This window comes from Acartia tonsa, chromosome 10 (assembly GCF_053477335.1).
Source record: "Acartia tonsa isolate MP-2025a chromosome 10, ASM5347733v1, whole genome shotgun sequence".
NCBI lineage: Eukaryota > Metazoa > Arthropoda > Copepoda > Calanoida > Acartiidae > Acartia > Acartia tonsa.
This window is the reverse complement of record NC_137269.1, coordinates 65,966-82,633: the sequence shown is the minus strand read 5'-3', so window position 1 is coordinate 82,633 and position 16,668 is coordinate 65,966. Positions and strand designations below refer to the sequence as shown.

The window sequence follows — 16,668 nt, the reverse complement described above, 5'->3', positions numbered from 1 at the left end:
TCTTCAATTTTTCTGTAATGTATTTTTATTAGTTAAGCCAGAAATTCTAACAAATAAGATGCGGGGTTCTAGGTACTGTTTAATTTTTATAAAAGTATTTTGATGTATTTTTGTGTTTACATTAAGATCTCAATAATATCAGAGGGCATAAAATTATAAATCTTTTGGAATTTTGCATTAGAACTTTTAGACAAATATCGTGCAATCAAAGGGTTTGTTGTCCATATAACATTGCATGCCTTAGATTGTTATCTATGGACGTTCAACTTCATTAACCAAGAAAAGGTGTAGATAAAGATAAGACAATGGGCGATAAATTGATATACATATTACATACATTCCCAATGATGATAAACAATATCACTTTTGTTGTTGATTATAATTATTAATTGAAAAATTTTGATATTACTAGTTTAGAACCGATATACGTTGAGAAAGTCAATCAAAAAATCAGCTCGTGACGTCATAAAAATGAGGGATATGAGAGCAGAAGTTGAAAAGAAAACCTTTAAAAAAAAAGAGATAGATAATCCTTCATTTTTATGACGTCACATGCTTATTTTTGAGTGACTTTCTCCCCGTACGAACTGATTAAACAAAATTCAATAAATTATCCAAAGTTTTTGAGCCAACGAATTATATAATTAAACTTTGAGTCCCTGTGTAATTTATGGGTCTAATGTCCCCTCCCCCCTGCCTGGCTTGCATCAGATTATAACCTTAGGGAAGTAGAGAAATTACTTAAGAGACATAATGTCTGAATCCACCAATAGGAGAATTATTAAGGAACATTTAAGAGATCTCATTGGTTGTAATTGTGTACACATTTTATTACGAACGCATGTTTTTTTTTTCATTTCATGCATAGATAAAAGTCAGCTGTAAACAGTAATTTCTTAGTAGAAAGCTTTGCTGAATTAAACTAAACATTCCGTCTTAAATTTTTTGAAATTTTAAGCTTCAACAGAGGTCGATTCTTTAAAAAAAATTAGGCTCCAAAATCTACAAAAATTCATTAAAATCAATAAGGGTTATTAACATAGGATTTTGTTTATTTTTGTAGATTTTAATGTGATTTTGGAGAATTTTTCACAAAAAATAATTTTGCCTCACCAGCGAGACGCGAGTCTAATTTTTTTTAAAGAATCCACCTCAGCTTACACCTAAAGTTAACAATTCTTTCGTCTGCTAGAAATGTTCTTTTGTAGATTTGACGAAAAATCGGGTCAAACAGGTAATCTAGTTATAGTATGTCTATTCTTAGGGAGTATCTGCTGTTAATAAAATGATTTTATTTAGCTTTTGTTCTTCTTTCTTACTTGTGTCAAATCTGTTGTTCACCAATGGAGAAATGGTCTTTATCAAACCAGGAATCATTCAATGTTTATATTATTATTACTAAAAACAATCCCACAAAGCTTTTTTTTTATTTTAGACTATTTAACATATTTAATATACAGTGTTTTTTAAGGAACAAAAGTATTTAACCCACTTACCATTGATAGAAATTGTGAATCAAAAACTTATTTTCTCCATATATTGGCTTGGGGAGTTTTGTACCAGAAAAGAAAATATTTAGCAGGTTAAAACAAATTATTCCTCAGTGACCTGTATTTCAATTAATGGGCCAACACCAAATTGTAAAGTTATTGTTTTGACTAAATAACATTGCAGCTAGCTAAAACAGTCTATCATATCATCAGAAAAAGTTTATCATGTAGGGCTTTTTGAGTAAAATTCAATAAATGCCCTTGCTAATATTTATCAATTTTTTAAAAAATATATAAAACTGAAATTTAACTGGTTTAGTCCCTTTAGTGATATCGCCTTTTAAGGGGCGTCTCGTCTCGTATTTTCAAGTAGCTTTTGATAGGTGATTTTAGGTTAGGTTAGTTGATTGCCCCACAGAGCTAGAAATTAGAGAAAAGCTTCTGTGAAAATATGACGTAATGTCCCTTTAGATGGGATGTAACGAAAGGGACTAAACCCAATTAAACTTTATTTAAACTTTTAAAATGCTTGAACATGGAATGATTGAATGCATAGGGCACCAAGCCCTTTCTCATACAGATATGGAAATTCCTCTTGTATCAGACAATGAGGTAAGTTGGTAGTTGCTGTGTTTAGTGCCCTAGCCAAAAAGGGGATAGATGTCACCGCTTTTGACCTATTAACACTAATAAAATACCATTTCTCGAAGTCATACGCGGTCATACGCAATGTTGGAGGGGTGACACAAATATCAGATATAAGTTTTCGCGATTTGAGAAAAATTCATCTTTATATTATACCAAATTATATAATCTTGCAAGCATCGCTTTTATCTCATAGAGGAAAATAAGTAAATCAAATCGCTAAAACATACATCTGAAATTTGTGTCACCCTTCAAACATTGCGTATGGCCGCGTACGATTTCGAGAAACGTCATTTTATTACTGTCCATCTACTGTATATATATGTTTGTAGGTGATACCAGAAATACCCGGACATACCAGCAACAACTATGCTCTACTACAAGGGGGCACCCTACTACTATATTAATATGTTTGTAGATGATACCAGAAATACCAGGACATACCAGCAACAACTATGCTCTGCTACAAGGGGACACCCTACTACTATATAAATATGTTTGTAGATGATACCAGAAATACCAGGACATACCAGCAACAACTATGCTCTACTACAAGGGGACACCCTACTACTATATAAATATGTATGTAGGTGATACCAGAAATACCAGAACATACCAGCAACAACTATGCTCTGCTACAAGGGGACACCCTACTACTATATAAATATGTATGTAGGTGATACCAGAAATACCAGGACATACCAGCAACAACTATGCTCTACTACAAGGGGACACTCTACTACTATATAAATATGTTTGTAGGTGATACCAGAAATACCAGGACATACCAGCAACAGCTATGCTCTACTACAAGGGGACACTCTACTACTATATAAATATGTTTGTAGGTGATACCAGAAATACCAGGACATACCAGCAACAACTATGCTCTACTACAAGGGGACACCATACTACTATATAAATATGTATGTAGGTGATACCAGAAATACCAGGACATACCAGCAACAACTATGCTCTACTACAAGGGGACACTCTACTACTATATAAATATGTTTGTAGGTGATACCAGAAATACCAGGACATACCAGCAACAGCTATGCTCTACTACAAGGGGACACTCTACTACTATATAAATATGTTTGTAGGTGATACCAGAAATACCAGGACATACCAGCAACAACTATGCTCTACTACAAGGGGACACCATACTACTATATAAATATGTATGTAGGTGATACCAGAAATACTAGGACATACCAGCAACAACTATGCTCTACTACAAGGGGGCACTCTACTACTATATAAATATGTATGTAGGTGATACCAGAAATACCAGGACGTACCTGCAACAACTATGCTCTACTACAAGGGGACACTCTACTACTATATAAATATGTATGTAGGTGATACCAGAAATACCAGGACATACCAGCAACAACTATGCTCTACTACAAGGGGGCACTCTACTAATATATAAATATGTTTGTAGGTGATACCAGAAATACCAGGACATACCAGCAACAGCTATGCTCTACTACAAGGGGACACTCTACTACTATATAAATATGTTTGTAGGTGATACCAGAAATACCAGGACATACCAGCAACAACTATGCTCTACTACAAGGGGACACCATACTACTATATAAATATGTATGTAGGTGATACCAGAAATACCAGGACATACCAGCAACAACTATGCTCTACTACAAGGGGACACTCTACTACTATATAAATATGTATGTAGGTGATACCAGAAATACCAGGACATACCAGCAACAGCTATGCTCTACTACAAGGGGACACCATACTACTATATAAATATGTATGTAGGTGATACCAGAAATACTAGGACATACCAGCAACAACTATGCTCTACTACAAGGGGGCACTCTACTACTATATAAATATGTATGTAGGTGATACCAGAAATACCAGGACGTACCAGCAACAACTATGCTCTACTACAAGGGGACACCATACTACTATATAAATATGTATGTAGGTGATACCAGAAATACCAGGACATACCAGCAACAACTATGCTCTACTACAAGGGGACACCCTACTACTATATAAATATGTATGTAGGTGATACCAGAAATACCAGGACATACCAGCAACAACTATGCTCTACTACAAGGGGACACCCTACTACTATATAAATATGTATGTAGGTGATACCAGAAATACCAGGACGTACCTGCAACAACTATGCTCTACTACAAGGGGACACTCTACTACTATATAAATATGTATGTAGGTGATACCAGAAATACCAGGACATACCAGCAACAACTATGCTCTACTACAAGGGGACACCCTACTAATATATAAATATGTATGTAGGTGATACCAGAAATACCAGGACATACCAGCAACAACTATGCTCTACTACAAGGGGACACCCTACTACTATATAAATATGTATGTAGGTGATACCAGAAATACCAGGACATACCAGCAACAACTATGCTCTACTACAAGGGGACACCCTACTAATATATAAATATGTATGTAGGTGATACCAGAAATACCAGGACATACCAGCAACAGCTATGCTCTACTACAAGGGGGCACTCTACTACTATATAAATATGTATGTAGGTGATACCAGAAATACCAGGACGTACCTGCAACAACTATGCTCTACTACAAGGGGACACTCTACTACTATATAAATATGTATGTAGGTGATACCAGAAATACCAGGACATACCAGCAACAACTATGCTCTACTACAAGGGGACACCCTACTAATATATAAATATGTATGTAGGTGATACCAGAAATACCAGGACGTACCAGCAACAACTATGCTCTACTACAAGGGGACACCCTACTACTATATAAATATGTATGTAGGTGATACCAGAAATACCAGGACATACCAGCAACAACTATGCTCTACTACAAGGGGACACTCTACTACTATATAAATATGTATGTAGGTGATACCAGAAATACCAGGACATACCAGCAACAACTATGCTCTACTACAAGGGGACACCCTACTAATATATAAATATGTATGTAGGTGATACCAGAAATACCAGGACATACCAGCAACAGCTATGCTCTACTACAAGGGGACACCATACTACTATATAAATATGTATGTAGGTGATACCAGAAATACCAGGACGTACCAGCAACAACTATGCTCTACTACAAGGGGACACCCTACTACTATATAAATATGTATGTAGGTGATACCAGAAATACCAGGACATACCAGCAACAACTATGCTCTACTACAAGGGGACACTCTACTAATATATAAATATGTTTGTAGGTGATACCAGAAATACCAGGACATACCAGCAACAGCTATGCTCTACTACAAGGGGACACTCTACTACTATATAAATATGTTTGTAGGTGATACCAGAAATACCAGGACATACCAGCAACAACTATGCTCTACTACAAGGGGACACCATACTACTATATAAATATGTATGTAGGTGATACCAGAAATACCAGGACATACCAGCAACAGCTATGCTCTACTACAAGGGGACACCATACTACTATATAAATATGTATGTAGGTGATACCAGAAATACTAGGACATACCAGCAACAACTATGCTCTACTACAAGGGGGCACTCTACTACTATATAAATATGTATGTAGGTGATACCAGAAATACCAGGACATACCAGCAACAACTATGCTCTACTACAAGGGGACACTCTACTACTATATAAATATGTATGTAGGTGATACCAGAAATACCAGGACATACCAGCAACAACTATGCTCTACTACAAGGGGACACCCTACTAATATATAAATATGTATGTAGGTGATACCAGAAATACCAGGACGTACCAGCAACAACTATGCTCTACTACAAGGGGACACCCTACTACTATATAAATATGTATGTAGGTGATACCAGAAATACCAGGACATACCAGCAACAACTATGCTCTACTACAAGGGGACACCCTACTACTATATAAATATGTATGTAGGTGATACCAGAAATACCAGGACATACCAGCAACAACTATGCTCTACTACAAGGGGACACCCTACTACTATATAAATATGTATGTAGGTGATACCAGAAATACCAGGACATACCAGCAACAACTATGCTCTACTACAAGGGGACACCCTACTTCTATATAAATATGTATGTAGGTGATACCAGAAATACCAGGACATACCAGCAACAACTATGCTCTACTACAAGGGGACACCCTACTTCTATATAAATATGTATGTAGGTGATACCAGAAATACCAGGACATACCAGCCACAACTATGCTCTACTACAAGGGTACCCCCTACTAATATATAAATATGTATGTAGGTGATACCAGAAATACCAGGACATACCAGCAACAACTATGCTCTACTACAAGGGGACACCCTACTACTATATAAATATGTATGTAGGTGATACCAGAAATACCAGGACATACCAGCAACAACTATGCTCTACTACAAGGGGACACCCTACTACTATATTAATATGTATGTAGGTGATACCAGAAATACCAGGACATACCAGCAACAACTATGCTCTACTACAAGGGGACACCCTACTACTATATAAATATGTTTGTAGGTGATACCAGAAATACCAGGACATACCAGCAACAACTATGCTCTACTACAAGGGGACACCCTACTACTATATAAATATGTTTGTAGGTGATACCAGAAATACCAGGACATACCAGCAACAACTATGCTCTACTACAAGGGGACACCCTACTACTATATAAATATGTTTGTAGGTGATACCAGAAATACCAGGACATACCAGCAACAGCTATGCTCTACTACAAGGGGACACCCTACTACTATATAAATATATATGTAGGTGATACCAGAAATACCAGGACATACCAGCAACAACTATGCTCTACTACAAGGGGACACCCTACTACTATATAAATATGTTTGTAGGTGATACCAGAAATACCAGGACATACCAGCAACAACTATGCTCTACTACAAGGGGACACCCTACTACTATATAAATATGTTTGTAGGTGATACCAGAAATACCAGGACATACCAGCAACAACTATGCTCTACTACAAGGGGACACCCTACTACTATATAAATATGTATGTAGGTGATACCAGAAATACCAGGACGTACCAGCAACAACTATGCTCTACTACAAGGGGACACCCTACTACTATATTAATATGTATGTAGGTGATACCAGAAATACCAGGACATACCAGCAACAACTATGCTCTACTACAAGGGGACACCCTACTACTATATTAATATGTATGTAGGTGATACCAGAAATACCAGGACATACCAGCAACAACTATGCTCTACTACAAGGGGACACTCTACTACTATATAAATATGTATGTAGGTGATACCAGAAATACCAGGACATACCAGCAACAACTATGCTCTACTACAAGGGGACACCCTACTAATATATAAATATGTATGTAGGTGATACCAGAAATACCAGGACATACCAGCAACAGCTATGCTCTACTACAAGGGGACACCATACTACTATATAAATATGTATGTAGGTGATACCAGAAATACCAGGACGTACCAGCAACAACTATGCTCTACTACAAGGGGACACCCTACTACTATATAAATATGTATGTAGGTGATACCAGAAATACCAGGACATACCAGCAACAACTATGCTCTACTACAAGGGGACACCATACTACTATATAAATATGTATGTAGGTGATACCAGAAATACCAGGACATACCAGCAACAGCTATGCTCTACTACAAGGGGACACCATACTACTATATAAATATGTATGTAGGTGATACCAGAAATACTAGGACATACCAGCAACAACTATGCTCTACTACAAGGGGGCACTCTACTACTATATAAATATGTATGTAGGTGATACCAGAAATACCAGGACATACCAGCAACAACTATGCTCTACTACAAGGGGACACTCTACTACTATATAAATATGTATGTAGGTGATACCAGAAATACCAGGACATACCAGCAACAACTATGCTCTACTACAAGGGGACACCCTACTAATATATAAATATGTATGTAGGTGATACCAGAAATACCAGGACGTACCAGCAACAACTATGCTCTACTACAAGGGGACACCCTACTACTATATAAATATGTATGTAGGTGATACCAGAAATACCAGGACATACCAGCAACAACTATGCTCTACTACAAGGGGACACCCTACTACTATATAAATATGTATGTAGGTGATACCAGAAATACCAGGACATACCAGCAACAACTATGCTCTACTACAAGGGGACACCCTACTTCTATATAAATATGTATGTAGGTGATACCAGAAATACCAGGACATACCAGCAACAACTATGCTCTACTACAAGGGGACACCCTACTTCTATATAAATATGTATGTAGGTGATACCAGAAATACCAGGACATACCAGCCACAACTATGCTCTACTACAAGGGTACCCCCTACTAATATATAAATATGTATGTAGGTGATACCAGAAATACCAGGACATACCAGCAACAACTATGCTCTACTACAAGGGGACACCCTACTACTATATAAATATGTATGTAGGTGATACCAGAAATACCAGGACATACCAGCAACAACTATGCTCTACTACAAGGGGACACCCTACTACTATATTAATATGTATGTAGGTGATACCAGAAATACCAGGACATACCAGCAACAACTATGCTCTACTACAAGGGGACACCCTACTACTATATAAATATGTTTGTAGGTGATACCAGAAATACCAGGACATACCAGCAACAACTATGCTCTACTACAAGGGGACACCCTACTACTATATAAATATGTTTGTAGGTGATACCAGAAATACCAGGACATACCAGCAACAACTATGCTCTACTACAAGGGGACACCCTACTACTATATAAATATGTTTGTAGGTGATACCAGAAATACCAGGACATACCAGCAACAGCTATGCTCTACTACAAGGGGACACCCTACTACTATATAAATATATATGTAGGTGATACCAGAAATACCAGGACATACCAGCAACAACTATGCTCTACTACAAGGGGACACCCTACTACTATATAAATATGTTTGTAGGTGATACCAGAAATACCAGGACATACCAGCAACAGCTATGCTCTACTACAAGGGGACACTCTACTACTATATAAATATGTATGTAGGTGATACCAGAAATACCAGGACATACCAGCAACAACTATGCTCTACTACAAGGGGACACCCTACTACTATATAAATATGTTTGTAGGTGATACCAGAAATACCAGGACATACCAGCAACAACTATGCTCTACTACAAGGGGACACCCTACTACTATATAAATATGTATGTAGGTGATACCAGAAATACCAGGACGTACCAGCAACAACTATGCTCTACTACAAGGGGACACCCTACTACTATATAAATATATATGTAGGTGATACCAGAAATACCAGGACATACCAGCAACAACTATGCTCTACTACAAGGGGACACCCTACTTCTATATAAATATGTATGTAGGTGATACCAGAAATACCAGGACATACCAGCAACAACTATGCTCTACTACAAGGGGACACCCTACTACTATATTAATATGTTTGTAGATGATACCAGAAATACCAGGACGTACCAGCAACAACTATGCTCTACTACAAGGGGACGTGGGTTCGAACCCGGAGGTAAGTAATAAATAAATCATTGAAATATTTCTCCTTATATTATAAGGGTCAGTTGATCATTAATTTATGCATATTAGAATTGTTATATCGATTTCAAACTTCTTTCAAATTTCTATGTATTATGATTTCTGTAAAAGATAAGTACGATTTAGAAGGCGTAACAGTTCTACATAATCGTTACCAGAAAACAGTTTATTTAAAACAACAACAAAAAAATTGACAACAATATAAAATCATTTCATTTATCTGATTTTAAGAATAAAGATTAGGACAACAAGGTACAATATTATTAGCGAAACATCTTTATAATCAAGTCCTGAAGATGTAAGTATGTCCTTAAAAAGTATCACCTATTCAAGAAATTTTAGATTTCAAATTTATTTAGTTGTATAAGTCTATTTGCTGCTTATTAAGTGTTGACACTCTACAAGTTTTAATTTTCGTTTTTTTCTACATCTGATTTTAGATAGTTTGGTTAGTTAACCTAACCCAACCTTAAATGAGCATTAAAAAAATGTTAAGCAAAAAGTTTGTTTATGATCCACATGTAAGATGACGACAGTGACCTATAGACGTACAGGCAAACATACGGACATACCTAACATATGAAATTAAGGATGAAATAACCATGCAGCCACCGGATGTAATATGTGGCGAGGATGTTGATGGAATGTTGTATCAGAACGGGACCATAACTAGTCCTGGCTTCCCTGAAAATTATCCAGCTTTTCTCAACTGTAGATATGTCATCAGAGCTATGCCAGGTACCAAAAAATGGGGTCGAGCATTTGGATTAATTTACCACTCTCGCTTCAAATAAATGTATCATGCGCGAAGCGCACCATATATTTTTGACACAAGTCAAACAAGTATATCTGAATTGGTAAATTGACGCGCGAAGCAGGCAAAAACTCTTTACATCCCATTTCGTGGCTGTATTAGGGGGGGGGGTGTATTGTAGATCCTCGACAAGGGGGGGGGAGGCAGGAATAAGATATAACCAACAAGCGAATTAAATCTAAAATGATCTTTGGGGGTCAAATGGAGAGGTCGTCAATTTTACGATGTGTTGCCCCCCCCCCCCTCCCCCCCCCCCCCAACGACAGCTGAAAAACACGTATAGGTTTCGTGAGTTTTTCCAAATTAATTTCGTTATTGGTATAAGCTGAGTTTAGGGTGGTGAACACCTACCTTTCTTTATTTATAGTTTTTAAAACCTAATAGAAGTTTTTTCTGGTTGTGACATTATGTTAACAAAATTTGTTTTTGACATTCTGTTGATTGAATATTATCAAAGGTAAACCTTTTCTATAATCAGGGTCGGTCCGCTAATTAAGACATGTTAGAATCGTAATATCGTTTTAAAACTATAAATTATGATTCCTATAACAGTTAGTACGATTCAGAAAGCGTAGCAACACTATAATTGTTAGCAGAAAGTCCGTACGTTCATTTAAAACATGCTGATTTTTTTTTACAACAACTTTTCACATGATATAATTATGATTATTAGAATAATGATTTCTAATACTGCAAAGTACAATATTATAAGCGATGGTGAAATCCTTAAAAATGAAAGTATGTCCTTTTACTGTATCTTATATTTACGCAATTTTGCATTAAGTTTAGGACACTTTAGACTTATTGAGTTCTGACACTCTAAAAGAGTTATTGATGGATGTTGTTATCCTTGTTTAAATATATACGTTGTACAGTTTTAAAAATAAAATAATTTTCCTGGATGAAATATAAGTGAACATAATTACACCAAATCCATTTAAAATTCTGAATCAATTGATTACACACTAATTATTCGCCAGTTAAGATGATTAGAACCGGTTCTCAGCCATACAGAAAAACCGTGTATAGCATCGCATTACAGACAATATCCACGAATATCAAAATCATAAAATTAATACCACTTGGCAATTTTGTTACCTCGGGCCTTTGACTCCTCGGGGCTATATCAAAACTGTTTTCAGTCTTTAAGCTGTCTATAATAGATGCGATAAATATAAATTATAAGAATTTATTTTCTAGGGAAGAAAATTCTGGCAAAATTTTCTGAATTTGACATAACAGCAAGTACAGAATGTTCTTCAGATTACGTTATTATAAATACAGGTATGGTACTTTGCCTTCCTAGGAAGATTTATTTTATTAAGTTACTAGCAGCTACGCTCCTAGCATCTAGGAGCTCTGTAGTTGAAGGAGTAAAGAAAGTAGAAAAATAGCACCAAACCAAACTTAAATATAAAATTAAATAGCCTAAATCCATTCAGAGACCTATAAGAAACTTGATATAATAGGATTTTAGAATGTTTGTCTGTCTCGCGACCACTGCCCGATTCCTCAAAAATAAAGAATGATTTGTTCATTTATAAATCATTTGTATTCATATTAAATAAAATCTTTAGAAAAATTGATAAAATCAACAATGATATTAAAAATTTATCTTAACTGATTTGATCAATCTTAAGTTGTTTTCAAACCATTCTCTATCAAAGAAGATAGAGTATAGAATAGAATCCAGTTACAAGATTACAAGATAAATTGGAACTTTTGAAAGACTAAAAAGTTGTTTTGCCTTTTAGTAAATTACATGATTTCAGTAATTATTCAAAAAATACCTTTTGCAATATTTTACTAAAATTTACTTTATCTTCTTTGTTCTCTATCTATCACTCTTCTATTAATAAGCTAGGATCAGAAACTTAAAATTATCATTCCTTAACTTAAATCTTACTAATGCAATAGATAATTTATTGTTCATTTGTTTCCACCAGTAGGAGTGGAGGGGATGGGGAGAGTATCGTTGCAATAGCCAGCTGGAAGTACCATTTTATTAGGGTAGGCCAATATCTGGTGTAATATCATAAAAATTAAATACTATTATATTATTATTTTATTTTTTTATTGTTTAGTCTACTATCATAAAAATTTTCCTTGTATTGATGATCAGGGGACATTGGACTGTTAAATTACACTAGTCCCCGAAGTTTTCTTATACGTTGGCTCAACAACTTTGGGGACTTTCACTGAATTTTGATTGGTTGGTTAGTTAAGTTGAGTGTTCATAACGTTTTAATAATTAATTGTAATCTACAGAAGGGGTAATTTTGGGTATAATTTGGGATGTATATCAATTTTTCGGCGATTGTCTTATTTCTTTAGATCCCTGGTTGTTAATAATCTCTTTCTATTTTGATGATATCAAATATCAAGAGGTTTTCACATAAAAACAGATTATTTTTCAAACAACTTTAAAAGAAACAAGGATGACAACATCCATAAAAGCGAAGCTCTGAGTCTGAAATGGAAGAACAACTGCTTAAATTCATGACACAGTTTAAGGACATACCTACTTATTTATGACTATATGATTATAGAGATGATTCGCTTATAACATTATACCTTGTTATATTAGGAAACAGTATTCCAAAAATTAGATATATTGGATAATTTTAACATACAAAAAAAGAACTAAGCTTATATCTGCATTTTTAGGCGACAGTTCGTCAAGATTTTGTGGTAAATCGCCGCCATCTTTGATTGAGTCAGACAATGAAGTTCTTGAGATTCAATTCCACAGCAACCAAGGTAAGTGAGGGAGTAGTTGCTGCATAATATCTCGGAAACGACTTAATATATTTGGTTACCTTTAATAGAGAGAAGCTCCTAAAAGCTAAAGGCGAAGTTTTTCTTTTACTTTCAATGGTTAGATTTTAAAAGTTTTCTGCCGCCAAGAGTTAGGGCAAATATGAATCTTATCTTAGATAGTTCGACTGAAAGTAAAGTTAAAGTCAAATTTCATAACTCGTCCTTCTACATATTGCTTTCTGTTCTTTTTTGATTAAGAGCGGGGGGGGTTAAGTTCTGACACTTTTGCGAAAACAGTGATTATAGGCTTTGTCTTTGGAGTGAGAGGATAGATTATTTCACAAAAAAAGTTTCCTTTTGGGATGTAGATTCAGGTGCTGCAGGCCTCCAGGTTGTCTCTGGACAGGTAAAAATAAAATAAAAAAAATTTATTGAAGAGTTAGAAGTCAAATTATAAAACAAAATACGCATCTTTTTGAATGTTATTTGTACATTTTATTATTTGAAGATAAAAGATGCATATTTTGTTTTATAAGTTAAATCCAATTTTTTTTTTAAATAGGAAAACTACATCCCAAAAATAAACTTTTTTGTTAAAAAATCTATCCTCTCATTTCGAAGACAAAGCCTATAATCACTGTATTCGCAAAAGTGTCAGAACTTACCCCCTCCACACATGGGAATTTTTTTTTTTTTTGGGGGGGGGGGGCATAAGCAGTCAATTGATAAAGGATAAATGTTTTGTCCCCCCATAGTTCTATCTATATTACCTAATTCTAAATAAACAAAAAGAATAATCTTTCATTTAGAATAGTAGACGACAACCCCCCCCCCCCCCACAGACAATTTTAAAAAGCTATCCAGCCACTTTGTGAAGGCCCAACCATGCGGGTTCAGTAAGTTCTATACCAACCTAAACTGAGAATCATAAATAAGTTTTTTTAGAAGGTTTTTGTGTCTTCCACTAATAGTTATAAGTATTTTGGGCTAACCAATAAATCCATTATGTAGATATAATAAAGAATTCATTTGGCAAGTGACTCAATTCTTTCTATTTATCATCTCACAAATGAGACTTTTCATAGAGAAAACAGAATAAGAGTTTTAAAGTTTTGGCATGAAAAAAACATAATAATTAATATCGTTATACTAAAGTAACAGGATGTCTGTTTGTGTGTCTGTGTGTTTGTACCGAAGGATCTTGCTAACCGCTGAACTGATCGGGTTCTCCTTAACAAGGTAGATTCTCATAGGTCCCGGGAAGTTTATAACTATTTTGGAGGAGGGTACCACCACCTTCCCATGAGAAATCACAAAAAATCAAAATCTTTTTTACGTTTCTGGATTCAACAAAGAGAGTTCAACGAAACATAAACGTCAAACGCAACATAGACATATTTTAATATAAAAAAACATTTAAAGTGCCACTAGAGGCCTCTAGGGGCGTAGCCGCTAGTCAAAAATAAAGTATCTGTGCTATTTTCATATACCAGCTGATGCGCCTCTTGCATAGAGGCGTATTCAAAAGGGTAGTGAGGTCCAGAAAATAGCCTAAAAATCTCAAACATAAATCTGAAAATTTAAATCCCAGCACCTATGTGAAGCTTCCTTACATGGGAGAACTAAATCAGTTCAGTAATTATTGCAATCTTAAGCAACAGACATAAAAACCTTACTACTTTATATTATATTAGCGGCTTCGCCCCTAGCCTCTAGGGGCTTTGCCCCAAGAGAAAATTAAAAAAAAAAATTAAGTACCCCCACTACTTTCCTTTAAAAAAAAAAATTAAGTACCCCCACTAAAGTGCCACTACTTTCTATTTAAAAAAAAATAAAGGGGATTTTTTTGTTTTTAGGGGGGTTGGGGGTGTCACACCCCCCAAGAAAATAGCCTAAAACCACCACAGGACTAGAAAGTAGGACCAGAGAGTAGGACCTGAAGAGTAGAATCTGATCGGTTCAGTGGTTACCGAGATCTTAAGGGACGGACGGACGGACGGACGGACGGACGGACGGACGGACGGACAGACAGACAGACAGACATACAGACATCGTTCTACTTTGTATTATAGAAGATTGAATTATAACCTGCGTTTAGGTGATTCCTGCCGCGGTTTTAGTCTTGACTACACTGTCGTCACTAAACAGGTCACTTGTGATCAGAAAACTTCTGATGTCCAGTTTGAATTCAGGTACTTTTATGCTGGGCTCGGCATTTTGTTTATGCTCAAATCTTCTACCCTTTGCAAGAATGGAGGGAGTACTTTAAGGAGCCAGTACTCCCTCCCTGGTTGAGATATGGCCTTCAAACTTCAAATGTTCTAGTACATGTCATCAATAGTATCTGTATCAATTTTTAGCTCTATATCTCAACTTTGAGGCGTTTTGCAGCTATTCTTGCAAAGGGTAAGAGATTTGATCATAAGAAAAATGCGCTAAAACCATTTTTAGATGTTGACACCTAAGTTTTGAATTTTTGAATTTACTGTACTTTTTAAATAAAAACTTAAATATTTTTTTACTTTTCTATTAATGGTTATAAAAAACGAAGAAAATAAGCCATTAATCATTAAATTCTGATAACTAAAAGTGGGGTAAAATTGCTTTCAAAAACTTCTCATAAAAAAAACACTGTACAAACAAAATTGAATTTTCTGGAAATCCACAGCAATTTGATAAAAACATGATATTAATGTTTTGTCAATTTTGTCACTAAATTAATTAGAATATTTAAAATTCTATCTAAATATTAGGGTTGGCCTAATGTTCGGTTTGGCAGGATATCTGGCCAATTTAAATATCCGGAAGTATACCAGATATTGAATCTATCCGGATACCGGATATCCGACTGATTTTTAATGCCGGATATATGGTTATCCAGTCGGATATCCAGTAATTTGCCGGATATCGAATGTTGGCCAGAAATCCGGCCGGAACCGCATCCGGCATTAGAAATCCGGTATCCGGCCCAACCGCACTAAATATATTTGTTAAAGTCTATTTTGTTATTGTAGGTCACCCAACTACCCGGCTCCTCTAGAAAACAGGAAAACTATCAATTTTAATTAAGATTTAACATTGTAAAGACAAAGCCCAATCTCTACCACTTTTGCACCACTGTTTATTCCTGTGACGTCATAAAATGAGGGAGGTGAGAGGAGAAGTGAGAAATAAAACCCCTAAAAAAGAGATGGAGAATATAACGTCACAGGAATCAAAACGGCTACGCCACTAGCATCTAGGGGCTCTGTAACGAAGGAGTATTGTGGGTCTAGTGAATAAAACTATCCAAAAACTAAAAT

The 16,668-nt window shown here is 35.7% G+C and overlaps 1 protein-coding gene across 1 annotated transcript in view; it reads left to right on the top strand.

Moving 5' to 3' along the window:
* The window catches only part of LOC145330324 (tolloid-like protein 2), a 28,373-nt gene continuing 11,705 nt past the window's right edge, over positions 1-16,668 (top strand). The window contains exons 1-9 of the mRNA XM_080174961.1: positions 1-72; positions 1,300-1,371; positions 2,048-2,102; positions 9,692-9,766; positions 10,383-10,530; positions 11,807-11,890; positions 13,274-13,366; positions 15,465-15,558; positions 16,381-16,413. Coding sequence (XP_080031087.1) covers positions 59-72; positions 1,300-1,371; positions 2,048-2,102; positions 9,692-9,766; positions 10,383-10,530; positions 11,807-11,890; positions 13,274-13,366; positions 15,465-15,558; positions 16,381-16,413 — 668 coding nt within the window. The 5' untranslated portion in view covers positions 1-58. The remainder of the gene's footprint in view (positions 73-1,299; positions 1,372-2,047; positions 2,103-9,691; positions 9,767-10,382; positions 10,531-11,806; positions 11,891-13,273; positions 13,367-15,464; positions 15,559-16,380; positions 16,414-16,668) is intronic.